Source organism: Armigeres subalbatus, chromosome 3 (assembly GCF_024139115.2).
Source record: "Armigeres subalbatus isolate Guangzhou_Male chromosome 3, GZ_Asu_2, whole genome shotgun sequence".
In the NCBI taxonomy this organism is placed as follows: Eukaryota; Metazoa; Arthropoda; class Insecta; order Diptera; family Culicidae; genus Armigeres; species Armigeres subalbatus.
In genome coordinates this window covers 218,998,181-219,016,667 of record NC_085141.1, presented here as the reverse complement: position 1 = coordinate 219,016,667, position 18,487 = coordinate 218,998,181, and the positions used below count along the sequence as shown (strand labels likewise).

The 18,487-nt window shown below is 37.6% G+C and overlaps 2 protein-coding genes across 2 annotated transcripts in view; one reads left to right on the top strand and one right to left on the bottom strand.

The window, feature by feature from the left end:
• The window catches only part of LOC134219929 (uncharacterized), a 536,387-nt gene that overhangs the window by 129,843 nt on the left and 388,057 nt on the right, over positions 1 to 18,487 (top strand). The window lies entirely within an intron of this gene.
• On the bottom strand, positions 1,178 to 16,765 carry LOC134219923 (pupal cuticle protein 36a-like). The gene is made up of 4 exons (XM_062698829.1): positions 16,591 to 16,765; positions 16,067 to 16,491; positions 2,462 to 2,674; positions 1,178 to 2,004 (listed from the first exon to the last, which is right to left on the bottom strand). The coding sequence occupies exons 1-4, from the start codon at positions 16,603 to 16,605 to the stop codon at positions 1,689 to 1,691; spliced, it is 969 nt and encodes a 322-aa protein (XP_062554813.1). The 5' UTR covers positions 16,606 to 16,765; the 3' UTR covers positions 1,178 to 1,688.

Here is an 18,487-nt window from a genome sequence, read left to right as displayed (position 1 = left end):
GGTTGTAAACCATAGTTTTAGGTGCTAAATCGCTTGAAAAATCTTGAATATAATCGCTACAGTATAATTTTACCAAAAAACTTACGTTCTCTGTGCTCTGGAGTGATATTGATTCCAAATTTCAATTTCTATAACTTTTTTAATATTCGACCAATTTTGGATTTTTGGGGTTCGAAAGATAGATTAAACATCTATCAAAATGTTACAAAAGATTAGCCATATGTGGGCGAGTATCTCGCGAGGAGGGGTTTTCGTAAAAGAGGGTGTATTATTAGTGATTTTTTTATACTTTTGTTACTTCTATCTGATAATCCCGATCATTTAAAATTGCATCTTTTCATAGGAATTGTGCAGATAGGCGTGTGCTTTAACATGAGGCATTGATTAGTTTATAATTTGGCCGCCAGCAAGCGTTATGAATGAAATCATCATTTTAGGCTATTGGGAGCGTCCACAAATTACGTAACTTACGAAAGGCACCATCTCCGCTAGGTGGATTATTTTTTTGTAGTTTTTAATGCGTAAAAGATGTGCACAAGAAAAATAAAGGCCCTCTTCCACCTGTACCAATGTTGAACGTTTTATTTGCATTCGATTCGTATTTTCTATGGACTGTCATTGACAGCGATGACAAATATTGTCTTTCCTTTATTGCTTGGTACTAAAAAGGAGTGAATCAATCAAATTTGGCCCATAGTGTTATATACCAGTCGACTCAGCTCGACGAACTGAGCACATGTCTGTCTGTCCGTGTGTATGTATGCGTGTATGTGTGTGCACAAAAGCTAAGAAAATCATTAGACAACTTTTCATATAGTAATCTTTATCTGGTTTTCTCGCAACAAGTTTTATTTGATAGGGGACAAAGCCTTGTTGATCACTATTGAATTTCATAACGATCGACCGCTGCGTTTGAAAGTTATGAAGAAAATGGTACATCGAACCATATAAGCCCATAAGGTTGGTGTCTTGACTAAATGCGAGTAAGGCAGCATCACTACTCGGTGAATTAAAATGGGTTTTTTCTTTCAAATTACTATAAAAAGTGGAAGGAATCGGAGATAATATTTTTCAGAATAATGGTGGTTCAACTTCGAGGTTATTCTTGACACATTTCATATTTTATCATATTAAACCACTTTTCATTTGGGACTGGATCGAAGGAATCATTTAACGGTTTATCGATTTCACTGGTTTCGTTGTTTTATTGGATTTATCTCTTTGCTTTGTTGTTAAGTCTACAATTTCATGATTAATTACCGGTAAGAAAATTAACGTACCACTTGTTATGCGATCTTATCTCACGTTGGTCGCGGGTGTATGTCTTCCAGTAGCGGCCATCCAACGAGGCAGCATTTTGGTTATTTTTTTTCCTTTGTCCTATTGTTCGGTGCGTTCCGTTGCCGATCAATGATGCGTTTTCGACATGGTCGCTTGGAGCGCGGATTTTTCACCTGGGATCATCGTGGCTAATTTATCGCCCATCGATAACGCATCATCGCATCGTTGCAAATTTGTTTTCCATTGTTGTATTGTCAGAGAGGTTGCTCGCGGTTGTGGGTTGGTCCAGATTAGCGGTCTGGTCACCTCGATAGGGTTTTTAAAAAGTAGATACATGGTTTGGCTTATGGCGATCCGAGGTGGGTCATGGTGGACACGGCAGGCAGTTGTGGTGTGTTGACTTTGGCTCAGTACCGGTATCCGGATTGTGGGTTAAAGCTCTGCTGCCGGCTAGTGGGTGGCAGGTACTGGTTGGCTGGCGCCGACTGATAGCCTTGAACTGCGGTGGCGCTATTTTGGAACTGCTGCTGCGGTTGCGGTGCCTGGTATTGTGGCTGTTGCTGAGGTGCTCCATACTGCTGACTGGGCGATTGGTACTGAGTCTGTGGAGCACCGTACTGTTGGCTTGGCTGAGGCTGGTTGTAGGTTTGTGGGCCCTGGTAAGCGGGGTTCTTGGGGCGAGCGGCAGCTTCGGCGAACAGTTTGGCATGTAGATTGTATGCTCTGAAAAGTTATGGAAAGGGATATAGTTTTTCAATACTATTAGCACTACTCAATAGTAGATTGATGTAATTATTTTTAAATTAACAGATTGAAAGTCGTTAGGATGTTAGGCAAGAAGAGTCATGCTTCGATTGCGTGCTGTTCAATAGATGGTCTCGTTGCCTCCCTTTCACATCCTGTCGCTTCATACTTGTTCGCGCCATAGCAGACGATTTTCAATCTGTTGATTTTCAAATAATTACTTTCGATTATCCTCTCCCTCACACTTTGAGTAGGACTGACCGATAAAGCCGATAAACAAATTAATCATCTTAATCACGGTCTTAAAATCTGTTTCAAATATTTATTTATAGTAAATCTGTAGTCACTTTCAAAGCAACGGCTTATATGTCACAACAAAAGTTTGATAAACGCTATTTTCAAAGTTTTACCACAGCTTGGAAAAGTTTGTACTCACTCTTGCAACTCCTGAGGCAGTGGTGGCGGAGTGGGCAGGTGATCTCCCACGGGTTGGAAACCGCCGGCATCGGCCTTGTACTGAATGCTGTACAATTTACCATCCGGAGCGGTGTAGGAGTATCCTCCGGAAACGATCTGCTCTCCCAGTTCGGGTCCAATCTTGCGATTGTAGCCCTCTTCCTGGTGCTGAATTCCATTACCGGTGGCATAGCTGAGAAGTAAAGAGATTCATAATGGAAAAGCGACAATTATTAACTCTGATAACGACTGCTTAGTTCCGCTTCCATCAGTGACGAAGGATCGCGCGGCATCAATCACTTCAAAGTACCGAGCGATCATCAAGCTAATACGATATAAAATTATTAATTAGCCCCACCGCGCGCCGTCCGTATCTTGATAGATGGGAACGATAACGACGAAGACGTGCTCGCGGCCCGCCGAGATGATTCATTGGTCTAGGTCGAGGTCATGCGGAGAGTCGCAATTGGATTGGTTGTTATAATAGCCCTACGGCAGTTTCAGGTTTCAGCGCTGTCCGCGACGACGGCGATCATCGGCTTGAACTTGCGCCGTCGCGTTGTTGTTGGTTGGATGGAGTGCGCGAGCGCGCGAAAGCAACGTACATACATCCAATAACGGAGCAATAATAACTCATTCGAAGCTTTGTCGAGGGGCGGGTAGGTTGGTGGATTGTGACGAGGGTACGAAACCATTGTATAATTGCTGGACGCCTCTTCTGATTCCGGTTTCTCTTGCTGGCCGTTGGCATTATGTAGGTTTTGGTCGTTTACTTGACATCTTTACACTTTTTTGGATCAATTAGATGTCAACGGGTGACGTTGTGATTTTGCAAGGTGATGGTACTTGAGAGAATTGGTTTGAGTGGACGACATTTCAATTGATTCATATCAATGTTACTTAGGGAAGTTTTTTATACGTTATTTTATAAACATCATTTGGACAGGGACCTTCCGTAGACCATCGTTAAAATGCGCAACTATAAAGCAAGTTTCTATTGTTATTTCTGTTTCACTATGGAAGTAGAAACCATATTTGTCAAAGTATCAGATATGATACATTGACACGTATGTTTTCAACTTCTATACAAATCAAAGTCGGAAGTTACGGGCTGGGTGCTGGTAAGTTGACTTGATCACGAAGGTTTATGTCGACTTCTGTACATCTTCTTTGTTGATTTCATCATTCAGGTCCTCCTTAAGAGATTTTTTTTAAACATTGGCCAAAACAGATTTTATTCTATAGCACAATGATATTATTAGGTGAAAACCTTGTACTCATTAAGTAGATCATTTTTAGGATTCCTAGTAGATGTAGATGAGGATGTATGTTAGCTAGTCAAAAAGTTTGAAATGTTTTTGATTTTGATCAATAATTTAAATTTAAAAATAAAATGTTCCAATGTGGTTCAAAATAAAATTCTATAGAATTTGTATACACATTTATATATAAATATTGAAAATTTATTCCTTTGTGTTTCCATTACATACCTTTGAAGAGTGAAATATTTGTGGTTTGATATTTGTCCGCTACCTAATACAATAAAAGGTCATGGTGGTAAAATATTGCTTAAACTTCTCACGCGGAAAACAAAAAAATAAACACTTAACTTAAAAATCTGATAAGCAAAGTTCTAAATCTTTAAAATATGAGATTGATAAAATCGCTAATTTAAAATTTTAATTGCACAAAATAAAATCACAACGAAAGAAATTGTGATTTTAAGCGAAAACAAAAATTTGGGTTTAAGGGGTTAACAGTAATGCCTTTCATGAATTTGTGAACTCAATTTGTTAGTTTCCCAACGAGTCTGTTTCAAAATCTTCTATGATTACTTGTACTTGACCATTTCGAATCATAGAGCGCGTAAAAAGTGACCACAAAGTTTCTGAACACCAGAAGAAGTGATCAAATCTAGCCTATCGTTCCTATGAGTTGCGATTTTCCTTTGCAAAGTGATCTGAGAGCAAAATCAAAGCTGTTGCTGCTCTGAGTGTTCACCAATTGTGTTCCTCCGGATGGAGAGTCTGGTCTTTTGCGCAAAATTACAAGACTTCTCTGTCCTTGTAATGTCGAGTTTATGTCCTGTACGAGTCAGGGGCACTGGCGGCACCAGAGTTTTGGTAATAGTGAGGCCACCAGCATTTTTTGGCGTAATTTATAATTTGGCGTCAGTAGTAAGAACTATAATTAGAGGCGTTAATCAATCAAGCGAAAAATTAAATAAAAAATACCAGGCAGTTTCAAATATGTATTACGAAGTTTTTATTGCATTTTATCGTCTATAATTGAGAAGCCTCTAGGATTTTTTGGAATTGTTTTCCAAAAACTTCCAATTTTTGTTTGATAATAGATAGAGTGTAATTGCGACATTTTAGGGGGATTTGGCTAGCAAGCAACAATTTTAGGATATTCTCAATAATTCCTTGGAAATTGACTTCTGACTTTTTTTTCGTAAATCTTCGATAATTCTTTCGGAAATTCCTATAGAAACTCTTGCATAAATTATTTCAGGTATTCCTTCGGGTACCATCGGAAATTCCATTCCATCAGAAATCTTCCAGTAATTCCTCCGGAATTTCCAGCTAGGATTCTGTCCACAATTGTAGGACAAAATTTCAGGAATTTCCTTAGAAGTTGCCGAACTATCTTTTAACGGAATTCCTGAAAGCATTTCCGACAGTTTTGAATTTTTCAAGAATTCTTTCGGAATTTCTCCAGAAAATCATTCAAAAATTACTTCGGAGATAAATCCAGAAATTCCTTTGAAAATATCTAAAGGGATTTCTTTGAAAATTCGAAGACAATTCTGAAATTTTCTTCGAAAATTCTTTCACGAGTTCTTTAAGAAAATTATTCACAGACTTTTTTCAAAAATTTCTTTGGAAATTTCTTTAGGAACGCCTTTTAAATTTCTTCGGAAATTACCTTCAGATATTTCTTCAGCACTACTCCCTTAAATTGTTTTGGAAATACCTTCGGTATTCTTTTAAAAGAAAGCCTTAGGAAATTTCAAGAATGTCTTTGGAAATTTCTTTAGAAATTTGTTGGGAAATTGATTCAGGAATTTTGGGAAATTTCTCTTTCTTTTAAGAACTCTTCCAGGAATAATGTAGAAAAATACAACAAGAATTCCTCTTTACATTCGTCCTAGGATTTCTTCGGAAATCCTTTTGGGAAAATCATACGAAGTTTCTTCCGAAATTCCTGCAGGAATTATTTTAGAAATTTTGTCGAGAGAATTTTTCTTGAAATTTATTAAAGAATAAAAGAGCAATGAAAGGGAATTTTCAAAAGAGTTTTTACCGGAAATTTCTAAGGAATATCCAGATAATTTTTCGAAAATAACTTTTGAAGTTACTTTCGGATGATTCCTAGAAGAGTTTTTGAATGAATTTCTGAAGTGATTACCGAAATAAATTTTAAAGGAACATCCAAAAGTATCAGAGAATATTTAATTAAATTTCCGAAGGAATGTCCGAAGAATTTCATAAAACAAACGAAAGACAAGAATTTCTTCTTAGAATTTCAGAAGGTATTTCTTAAGAAATAACTGGAAGAATTTCTTTATATAATTCCTGAAATAATTGGTGGAAAAATTTCTCAAAAAGTTCGGGGGATTTTGAAAACCAATATCCGCAGGAATTCTTAAAGCAATTTCTAAAAGAAATCATAAAAAAAAAATCCTTCTTTCGGAAGGCTTCCCTCATACAATTTCCGTAGGTATTTCCGAAGAATTTTCCATAAGACCACATTTCCAAAAGATTTTCTGATAATAAAAGAATTTCCGAAGAAATTCTGAAAATATTTCGTTACAGAAATTTTGAAGGAAACTCTAGAAGAATTTTAGAAGGAATTTTTGAAGAAATCTTGGAAGTAATTTCCGAAGAAACTCTCAAGACGCAAGTATTCCTTAAGTATTTTTTAAGGTTTTCCTATAGGAATTTTCGAAGAAATATCTTGATGCATTTACAAAACAATTTCTGGATCTATCTTCGAAATAATTTCCTGAACTTATCGAAAGGATCCCTGGAGAAAAATTCGAAAAAAATCTTGGAGGAATGTAGAACGAGCTTCGGAAATTTCTTGAGGAATTCATTCATAAATTCCTGAAATTGCGGGAGCCGAGGGAATAGAATATCTGGAAAAAATTGTAAAAGAAATTTCTAAAGGAATTCCTGGAGAAAATTTCGGAGGAGTTTCTAAAAAAAATTCTTAGACAAATTTTTGAATAAATTTTCGGAAGAATTCCTTAAGGAATTTCTGAAAGTATTACTAGATTTATTTGTGGAGCATTTTTGAAGAAAGTCCTTGAAGAATTTCGGAGGATTTTCCGATTAACGAAGATATACCTGAAATATTTTCTGAATGACTAACCGAATTATTTCCTGGGGTTTTTTTTCCGAAAAATTTTTTTGGAGTATTTTTCGAACGAATTTTTGGATGAATTCATGAAATATCATCTGAATGAGTACTGGAGAAATTTCCGAAGAAGTGAATACTTAAGGAATTATTGTGAATATCCGAAGAAATGTGATGATGGATTGACTGCAATATCAATATGTTTGGGTTTTTATATTTGGCATGAAGTCTTAAGCCTGGATTCAAAACATGGTTTTGTCTTACTACTGTCCGGATTTTCAAAAGAATTCCCGGAGAAATTCCTAGAAGAATTCCCTGAAGGAGTTCTTGCAGAAGTTTCTGAAGTAATTTCCGAATGAAAATCTTGGAAATCTAGACATTGATATAAAAATTCCAAAAGATATTTGCATGAACATTCCATTAGAGAATCTTTCGTGGATTCCTTTAATAATTCTTTAGCTGATTCAATACGGATGGTTTATATATGACCCAAGACGAAAATCAGCTGTTAAAAATCAGTTTCAAGATATACAGCCTTGCTTTCTTCAGCAAAAATGTTCAAAATTAACTGTTCTATCCAGGAAAAATATTGCACAGGTCAGGTTACGGGCACTAGCATCCAAACTATCCTTGAGTTGTAATTTTGCTGTTCTATGGAATCACACCATACCTTACCATATTCTGGTTAAATAAGGGAAGATCCATTAATTACGTAACACAAAAATTGGCCATTTTCATCCCCGTCCCCCCCATGTCACGCTTTTCGTATGAATCATTTAAAAAAATGTATGGATTGTCACAATTCGGGCAACCCTAATTGAAATTGAAATGCTTTATGATAAATTCCTGCGCCTGTCGAGCAGCTGTTATACTGCTCTTTTTCAACATCTACGACACTCCAAACTATCCTTGAGTACTGATCTTAATATTCAAATCGATCAACATGAAGATCTTTGATGTCTGAACTCTTTTTATGAGTTGGAATCGCTCCACGGTACCTAATTACACCATTACAGACAATCTACAGAAATCGTTCGACTTCTACGACACTCCAAACTGTATTTGAGCACAGATCCTAATATTCAAATCGATCAACATGAAGATCTTCGATGTCTGAACTGTTTTTGTGAGTTGGACTAGCTCCAATGGATTTTGTTACACCATTATAGACGCATTACAGAATTCGTTCGATCTCTAAACTGTCCATGAGTTCAGATCTAAATATTCAAATCGATCAACATGAAGATCTATGATGGTCAAGCATAAATTTACCGCCAAAAATTTGTATGGCGAAGGACATCTAGGGAAGGTCCATATAGTACGTCACGCAAAACAATTACCATTTTCAACACCACCCTCTCCCTCATACTTCTTGTAATGAACGTCTAGTATTTTTTTATTAACAGTCACGCTCACGCATCAGTAAGGAAGTGACGTACTTTATGAATGGCCATCTCACACAAGTTTCATCAAAAATAGTAGGATTTCTCGAAAGTCTCCAGTCTACAAAATATTTTTTCGATGAAGAAGATTATTATTGAGGTCTCATTTGGAGAATTAAACTGAAATTAAACTCAAAAGTGACATTTCAATAATTATCGAATAACCCTGCTGGCAGAGCAAGCTTACTTTTGACAGATATCGAATCATTTTGCATCGCTGTAGCACCAGCCATTCTTACGACCGGGTTATTTATTTATTTTCGAACTGTCACTTTTAAGTTTAATTCTCCAAATGAGACAGACCCTGAGAAACTGAACTATTGATACCTTCACCACAGCTTCAAAAAAATTTACTTCTAGTGTACTGCATGTTTTCAGCAGTGCACCAGAGCTTAACGTGTCGATTCAAATTTGATTGTTTTGATGATTACACAGCTAAAATGTAAGTTTTACTGAAGCGTCTTCTGTTGACAATCTCGCAGATTCACATCAAATAATTGCAGAGGAACTGAGAGATAGGCTGTTTTTGAAACATGTTTTAGCAATTACATTTTATTCATTTAGGGATAAGTATGGTAAAAAGCGTTTGAAGTAATATTTTATAAAATTATTCAATTACTTTACTTACTTGAATGTGTAGCGTGCTTTATTCAGTTCTATGTACACAATCTTCATTTTTTGCTTAGACTATCTCATGATACCACATGGTGGTTTCAATACTTATAGAAATGATAAACATATCGTACATCGTACGTGATCGTATAGAACCTCAAGCTTAAAACTCAATTGCAGTTCTGATTGACAACACTGTAATATGTTTAAAATATATCATATGTATAATAAGTATGAAGCAAGTAAGTATGAGAGTGCCAACGCCTTCGTGTGCAACTTACTCTAATTCTGATCGATTCTGGAATAGCAACAATTCACATGTACAGCCGGTCATCAAGGGACGCCTTGGTCCCCGTAGACTAAGCTTTATTCTGTAACTCTATTGACAATAAAAGGGAAGAAAAAAAATCATGGTCATCACTACACAGTACGTGTAATGTCCATTGGAGCAATTCCAACTAGACCTCCAATATCTAAACTTATGTATGGTACCGTACATATTCTGGGAATGTTATGGGTTTTTGCAACCAACACATAAGCTCAGTAGCTTTTGAATCACTCTGTTGGTCTTGTAGACTCCCATGATCTGAATTCAAGGATGGTTTGGAGTACCGTAGATATTCTGGGAATATTGTATTTTGTATATACAGTAGCCGTTCGATAACTGCAAAATGTTTACTTTTCAGTTAACGAATGCCGTTCGATAACTGCAACGCACTCTAGACGTCAAACGTTTGGCAATCGACGTCAGATGCAATAAAAGTGCATCTTAATGTGCAGCGCAATGCAGCTGTCATTGAATTTGATACCAGTTTGAAGTTTAACGGTCCGATAACTGTGAACCTGTTGCAACTATAGAATTGCAGTTAAAAAGCATTGCAGTTAAATGACTTGCAGTTATCGAACGTCTACTGTACTGGTGTAATGATGTCCCAAGGGGCTTCACCTACTAACACTCAAGCTCGGAACCCTATGAATTACTCTGTTGGTCGTGTAGACCTTCAATATCTGAATTAAAGAATCGTTTGTAAATATTCTGGGTATGTTGCATTATGTATATACTGGTGTAATGTTGTCCCATGAGGTTGCTCCAACTAACACTAACAACTAACAGCTCTGGAACCTATCAATCACCTTTTTGGTCTTGTAGACCTTCAAGATCCGAACTCAAGAATTTTTTTGGTTTGGAGTACCGTTGATGTTTCGGTAACACTGCGATTTGATAAAAATGGTTTAACTCTTTCTCAAGTAACATTGCCAACTTCAAATTAGGATTGAGGCCCCGTAAAACGCTTTGTTGTTTATGTAGATCATTAAGAACTGAACTCAAGGGTGGTTTGGAAGCCCTAGAAGATCTCATATCTCATATTAAATATCTTCCCCGGTATTTCTACTTTTTCAAGGTTTGCATCCGCTTTTGAAGCAGTATGTCAAAAATTTATGTTGAAATACGACGATAATAAAAACCGGATTAAATCGGTTAGATTTATTCCTTCAACAATTCTTTCAGGAATTCCTCCAAAAACATTTGGAAATTCCTCCACGAATCTCTTCTAAAATTTCTTCAGATAATCCTCCAGTTATTCTTTTGGGAACCCAACCAGGAAGAAATTACTGCCAAAATTCTTAAAATATATTATTCCTATAATATATTTTCTCTGAACAGATGGAGAGTGTTTCAAGGCTGTATGTCATGTTGGTCAAGCTATGTCACTTACATATTAAACTAAGTGAAACGAAGCGATTTTTGTAACAGTTAATTTCACTTAGTTGCTCACTTGATTCTCACTAAACTTCTATCTTCCCCGAAGGCGAAAACGGTTAGTTTGAAGATGGTGGATGCATAATTGTATTATCATTTTTGAAATATTTTCCGAATTGATTGTAGTATGTACCTTTAAACGACAAACGATTTCGTAGAATGTAAGTCTAAACATAATGATATGCTGTCCAAAAATAAATACCCCCCATTTACAGTCTCCCCTTGAAGAAGACTCGAAATAGAGTCGAAACGTCGGAAAAAATCTAAAACATTCGTTTTGATAATCCAAGACTGCAACGCCGTTAGAAGTAGCTCCGATATACCAACATCAGTCGAACCCTCCTCATATTTTTTTTTAGAATTTTGGCTCCTCACGCACATAATCTTGCGATAAAACATCGTTTTGTAGGGAAATACTTATCACCGCTGCTTTATAAAGGTGTATCGAGCACATATTAGTTATACTACGCTAGATTCCTGCACTTTTTTAACTGATAAACGCAATAAACTTGCGTGAAAAATCGCTTCAACATGGTTTTTTTTTAGCAGCTATGCTTGATCGACTGTCTGTTCAAGATTTTTTTCTTCCGCCCAATAATGGAATATTCTGAATGAACTTACCTATTTTCGTACATCAGATAAAATTTTTTGGTTTATATTGGGGGCACCTGTTGCCGAATGGTCCAATGCACCGAGTTCATCATTGACGTTTGAGCAGTGCGCTGTTTACTTAGAATATGAATATTTCATTCATCGAGTTCATTCAAGTGTTCATTTTTAGTAAACAGCGCACTGCTCAAACGTCATTGTGTTCATTCGGTGCATTGGACCATAACAGTATGCGATTTTGATTCATGGCCCGGTGCATAGGTTCATTATTGAACGGTGCCGAAATTCATTTAGAATGAACTTGACGTATGACAAAGTGTTATTTTTTAGTAAACAGTGCACCGCTCAAACGTCATTGTGTTCATTCGTTGCATTGGACCACGTTTAACGTTTGAGCGGTGCGCTGTTTACTAAAAATGAACATTTAAAATGAACTCGATGAATGAAAAAGCTCAAACGTCAATGATGAACTTGGTGCATAGGCCTTTTCAAGAGACGTTTGAAAACAGCTGATTTTACCGTCAATTGACAGTTCTTCTATGGAAGTGACAGCGTCGGATTTGAACGGTTTGCTCAGCGGTTGTAAACAAGAGCAGTTCTGACAGTGTTACATGAAAAGGCCTATTGGACTATGGTCCCAAGATGAATACAGTACTAGGTGCTCCAATCTGCCAAGTTTGTGGAAGAGAAGAAGATAGACTAACGCAAAATGAACTCCCCCAAGAAATTATGACGTTTGAGCGGGTCGCATAATGAACGCAAAATGAACTTTTGTTCGAGAAAACGACCCGCTCAAATGTCAAAATCCATCGGGTGAGTGAATTCGATGAACCCCTGCATAAGTCTATTGGGATGTGTAAAATTCATTTTCAGTGCAAAACGAAAACGAACCGGCTGGCTCTCCCATACTAAAATCCAAGATGGCTGAATTGTGAATTTGGCAGATTGGAACACCTAGCGGTGTATTCATCTTGCATGGTCAAATGCACTGAATGAACACAATGACGTTTGAGTGGTGCGCTATTTACCAAAAATTAACACTTGAATGAACTCGGTGAATGAAAAAGTATTCATTCTTAGTAAACAGCGCACCGCTCAAACGTCAATGATGAACTCGGTGCATTGGACCATAGCAGCAGGAGAAATTCGAAAATCATTTGCTCTTATAATAATCCGACGATATAATGGTTCAGGATCGCTTATTCTGTTAGAAGAACTTTAAATCTCATTTCGTGCGTTTAGTTTTTCACCATAATTCAAACAATTCGCTTGCAACAAGTATTTCACCTGAACTATATTGATGGAAAAGCTTTTTTATTTTACTCGAGAAGTTGTAAGACGTGAGAGTTTTGAGGGGATTCACAACAAATGGTCGATGAAGAGTGGTATCAGACACACTTACTAAACTAAAAACATCAATATAATGCAATCGAAAACAAGAGTTCTAGCTTTTTATGCAAAATAATAAGCAAATAATAGCCTAGAATAACGTTTACAATTGAATTTCTCCGTTGGTGCGTTTTTTCGGCATTCCCACCTAACACACTGTTTACGTTTTGGGAAAAAAACTTTCGTTTGCATGCTGCCTTTGTTCAACGTATGTAAGTAAAGGCTCCCCCAGACCTGAGCGATTTCATCGCCGCGACGGCGACAACTAATCGCCGGGATTCTATCGTTGGGTCGCTGCAGGCAATGTTCTATTTACGCTTCCATACCAACGGCGACAGAATCGCTGTCGCTAGTCGATAGAATCGCGTCGCGACTATCGCGTCGCGTGTGTTTGGGGGAACCTTAAGATTGAAAACTACCAAAGAGCAACCCATCTTTATCTTTCGAATGTTCGAAATCAACCAGGGGTCTGCGAAGCGGCCATGGTTTTGATGCCAGCATCAAAATCATCGATTAATTTAATATGAAGGCGTAATCATAGTCGTCGAAAACCTGCCATTGAAAATATGTTTTAAATATCATGATTTTTGGCGAAGTAGAGCGCTTGGTGCAGATTGAAATATGAAAATACATTAAAGGCATCAATATTCTTGTTGAAATACACCTCACATTCATACTTTTGCACAAGTTCTCGAAAAATGATGAAAAATAATTACGTCTATTTGGAAAAAATCACTTCGGAATAGTGGTTTGTTTACAAAATAGAATTGTCAGTGGGAAACCCAATTTCAACCGAACAATGGGAAACTCAAAGATGTTGGCTATTGTCAAACATAGTGGGTAGGATTGGGGGTGCCAGATACCTGAAATCAACAGCCACAAAGTGGGCCGAAAACAAAATCCCCCTATTTATAGAGCTCATATTAGGAAAACTAGACAACATTTTATCCATTGCGCTCGACACTTTTGGTGGCCTAAATAAGAAATTGTGGGCAATTATCGTTGTTTTTACCTAACTACTTGGCGCAGTAACCAAAAGTAGGCAAGTCGCCTGATGGGATAATATATACAACAATAAATATGCTCAACCGCAGCATAATAAACTATAAGGTGTTAGGCGTATACCTTATTCCAAATTATTTTCCGAGGAATTTGCAATATCGAGCAATTTTCCAAGATTTTCTAAATCATTTTTCGAGGAAATTCTGGAGAATTCCTATGGAAATTTTAGCGAATTTATCGAGACAATTTCGGATTATTTTCCATTTAAACTTCAAAAGCATACTTGTGGAAATTTCTAGGATTTTTTTTGAAACTCAAAGGTAAAAATTCTTATTTCCAAGGTTTATCCAGTTTTCCGCGAGCGGTAATGGTCGCCAGCTTGCCTGCGGGTTAGTCTCTGATTTGACTTTTCAGGAGGTCAACTGCACCCACCGCTCCGAGCATTCTGAGCAATGTGGGATATAAGAAGGTGCTGATTAAGTGAATTCAAGCTTTCTTATATACCACATTGATCAAAATGCTCGAACGGTGGGTGCAGTTGACCTCCAGAAATGTCAAATCAGAGACTAAAGCCCTAAACGCAATACAACGGAACGACGACGGAAACGGAAAATTTGACAGTTAGTCCATATATTTTCGTCAAATTTTCCGATTCCGTCGCCGTTCCGTTGAATTGCGTTTGGGGCTAAAACCGCAGGCAAGCTGGCGGCCATTACTGCTCGCGGAAAACTGGATTAAAAACTAACTGAACCGTCGAATCTCGTCTTGCCCAAAATTATTAAGTAATACCAAAAACATGTTTTTTTGTATTCACAATTGACAGTTGACAATTATTGTCTCAGTCGATTCTTCGGATTATTTGAACTCAATTTTCCCAAAGAACCCATATTTCTTAACGCCTCTAACTATTTTAAAAATTGAAAACAAAAACTGAAAATGTGCTGCAAGTGTTATCCGACCTGAAAAATTCGCCCGATCTTCGTTCAAAATCGGGCAAATGTTAGGCCAATCTCACAAACAGCACTTTTTAAATTATTTGTTTTCAATTTTATACATACTTAGACTGCCGTTCTACGCATAATTGTCCCATGTACATAGGAAATCCCAGCAAATATGGGACAAATATGCGTATGGCGGCAGTAGAGGCGTCAAACATTTTAGATTCTTTGAGAAAGCTTTCATTAAATAGAATGAAGAATCGAATGAGCGAATAAAAATGTATTCCGCAAGAATTTCTTTGGAAATTTTACAAGAAATTCTAAGAATTTTCACCGGAAATTGTTTCGGATTTCCAAAGAAAGCGGTTTTCAATTTCCAAAAGAACATCTTTGGAATCTTCACGGGGACTCTTCGGAATTTCCCCGAAAAGTTCTTCGAAATTCCCGAGGAAGTTCGTTGTAATTTCCACGGAAATTCTTATAAATTTTTGCGAGAGACCTCTAGGAGTTTCCTCGGGAAATTTTCCGAGAATTTCTGTGGAATTTCTTAAGAATCAACTTTCCAAAAGAGAGTATATTTTTATGCTTCTAACTGTTTCATGAATTGAAAATAAAAACGCGCTGTAGTGTGAACCGAGCTGAATAATTTACCAGATGTTGGTCAACAATCGGACGAATGTCGGGCAAACAATTGTTGCGGCACTTTATTAATTTTTCTTTAATATTTTAAAATAAGGCATGAAAGTATGAAATATTTTGGAAAGTTCACCTGACATAAGGGAAGTATGATTCCAAACTTATAAAAAAAAATTGAATGTTCGCTTCAAGCCCCGGATGTATAGAAACTGAATCTTGAAATGCGTTGTATGGTGAGCTTACAGAATTGTATTATTCATACAACTTTGTTCATCAGTTTGAAGACTGAATCTAATTCTGTTCGGGTCGAACCACTCGTTAAGTTAAGTAACTTTCAAGTTTTAAATATTAGACGTTAAGAAATGTTTCTTAAGACCGACTTCTAGGAAAAAACATTGCACCAAAAGACGACTATGCAAAACGTTTCGAATTTTAGCTCCTGGGATCAGTTATTGGCAAATCAGTCAAACTCTGATCAAAATCGTCTACATTCTTGCTTCCACCATTTTTAACTTAGTTGTTTTGGTAAAATAAAGATCATTGCACTTGTACACTTAATACCTTTGTTTTAACAAACTTTGACATTATAAGTCCGTTTCCCAATTCACTTCTAGACTATACAATTCCCCAGTTATCCTTATCGCTGATTATGAGTTTGCATCTCCCAACACAATGCACAATACGACAAAACAATTCACATTTCACCCTTCATCACTATAACAGTCCAGTCCGAGGTAATCACTCTTCAAAGTTCATCTGGTTTGACCTCACGTGGCTTTCCACTGTTTCACTTCGGGCTCACAACCAACAACCCCGCGCGGGCCCATACTCACTCGAATCGATAGCTTCCATCGCCGTTGTTCACGTTCTCATATCGCAGGATGGGGATCGGTGTGGTGCGTGGTTGCTGGAAGCCTCCCTGGAATCCGGCTCCGGGTTGCCCGCCACCGCTGTACGACTGAGGTTGCTGCGGTTGCGATCGCGGGGCGTTGAAGCCAAACTGGCCTTGCCCTTGACTGTGTCCGACACCACCTCCCAAAGGAGCCACCGAAGCATATCCGCCCTGGTTGCTAGCCTGGGCAGTCGGAGGCAGATACTGATTCGAGGGTGCTCCCCCGAACTGGTTGTCCTGGCGAGGAGCATTCAGGAAATTGCCATCACCTCCACCGCCACGGCTGGCACCGGCGGGGGCTGGGGCCCCATAAAGGTTATCCAGGCGGGCTGACAAAACACTTCCCACCAGGGCACACCACAGGATCTATTAAGGATCACCAACATATGGCATTGAGAAAAAATAAATCACTTTAGTATCCCGGATCTTGATTTCAAAATATGCGAATCACGGAACTGCACGAACCGTTTTGCTAATCATGATAGGAACCGAAAACTCGCAAACAGGATGTTCCCAACAATTTTCCCAGCTGGATCGGGATAATGAGATCAAAGTAGATTGACGTTCCGAGAAACCGCGAGGCTCAAGCTTTTAGGGGACGAGCCAATTTGTGTGCTGTTAGGATGAGTTGATCGAAGCGACTAATGCTGGAAAAAGATGAGTTTGCGAATTTATACAAACAGACAATCGATTCTAACTGCCGGATGACGGCGCGGCATCGTCCAACCGTTCCAAGATTGGCGCGCGCGGTTCAGTCAGAAAAAAAGAAGCCCTCGCACTGACAAGAGCAGATCATCACCGTTCACCGCTAGGTTCTTCCAGCAGTCATCAGCGTGGTGAACATCGTGCATGGGTCGATTTAGCCTCTGGCGGAGCGGATGGTCGGAAGGTTTACAATTGATACATTTTCTTACGCATTGGTTTCATCTAGAACATATGTGCTAACCTATATGTGACATATTGAAAGGCTCTCCATAGAATTATTGGTTGCTTTTGAGATAAGTTTTAGAATGCATTTAATAGCATTTTACAAATTTGGTCGAAGGTTCAGGCTTCCGAATAATGTTACATTTACCTCGTCCGGAATCATATCAGCCAAATTTAATAAATTTTCACTCGATATCGCTATGCCAATCGAACTCAAACTCAATTGATGAGAATAGAAAAAAACTTAAGTGTCATGTGTGAAAAGCATTATTTATTGATTTCTCCGGATTAAAGGGATTATTTATAAAACTTCTCAAGTAAATGATTCAAGTGTCAGCAAGATAGTTTTGTAATATGACATTGAACATAGTAAAAGTCAATTTCACAGTATGAAAAGCAATATAGGGACAATATTATTGAGATAGTAACATTTCTTCTATAATTCAAGTCTCAATTGACTTCAACGCGTCAAAGATTATGTTAAAAACCTTGCGATTGAGCATTGACAAACTAACCAAACTCAATTCCTTTTCTGTGTCACTAGAAAAAAAAACTTCCAAGAACTTCCTTTCTAATGACATCAACATAAATAGATTTAGTATAACGAATTGGAGGAAGGACTGTGTTCGACCAATTGCCTCGTGAAGCTTAAGTTTAAAGGTTTGCAATTTCGGCCATTCACACCACCGTGCATTCACTTCGATGCTACAATTAGTTTTGGTACAGCTTGGCTTGCAATAGACCACGATACAGGGCTGATGATGTGATCAATGCTAGTGTATGATTTTGAGATTTTTTTTGCATGGTTAAATGTTATATTTGAAAATGCTTACAATATAATTTGTCTAATCATTGGCATAATCAGAGACTATTCAAATATGACGTCCACTACTTTTTGAGATTGCCAACCCCTCCTCTTCTGTCGCGCTTTTTTGAATTCATAGAAAAAAGCAGAAAAGTTATCGTTTATTATATTTACGCGATTCGCTGGCTGAGCAATCACCTTGATGCTCAACCTAACTATGAATACTGTTTGTAAATTGGCCTACCAGATATTAGCGCATTCATTGATGACTTGAACATTACAAAATATATTTAACAAAGCTTAGTTCTGACATAAAAAAATCAAAAATATCGTTGATCTCCCAAAAAAACTAGATATGGTTAGACAATTTTAGTAGCTTAGCAAATTTAAAGAAGAATGTGGAGTTTTATAAGAATTCCATCTAAAGCTCAGAAGTTCTTTCTCATTTCAATGATTAGTTACTTCTCCTTAAAGTCTCGATTTCTTTTTCATCCCACCCCATTCATTTCATTTTTTATTTATTTAGTTAACATCTAAACAGATAACACTGAATCAACAATTTGGCGCCACAATACACGGTTCGAGGCCGCATCTCTCCATCCTCGAATGCGCTCCACGCTCGCCAAGGTG

Bases quoted from the DNA above. Each gene is read 5' to 3' on its own strand.
- LOC134219923 (XM_062698829.1), bottom strand. The intron at 2,675-16,066 runs GTGAGTATGGGC...TTTACTTCTCAG, and splicing joins GATGGAAGCTATCGATTCGA to CTATGCCACCGGTAATGGAA. The intron at 2,005-2,461 runs GTGAGTACAAAC...ATAACTTTTCAG, and splicing joins CTGCCTCAGGAGTTGCAAGA to AGCATACAATCTACATGCCA.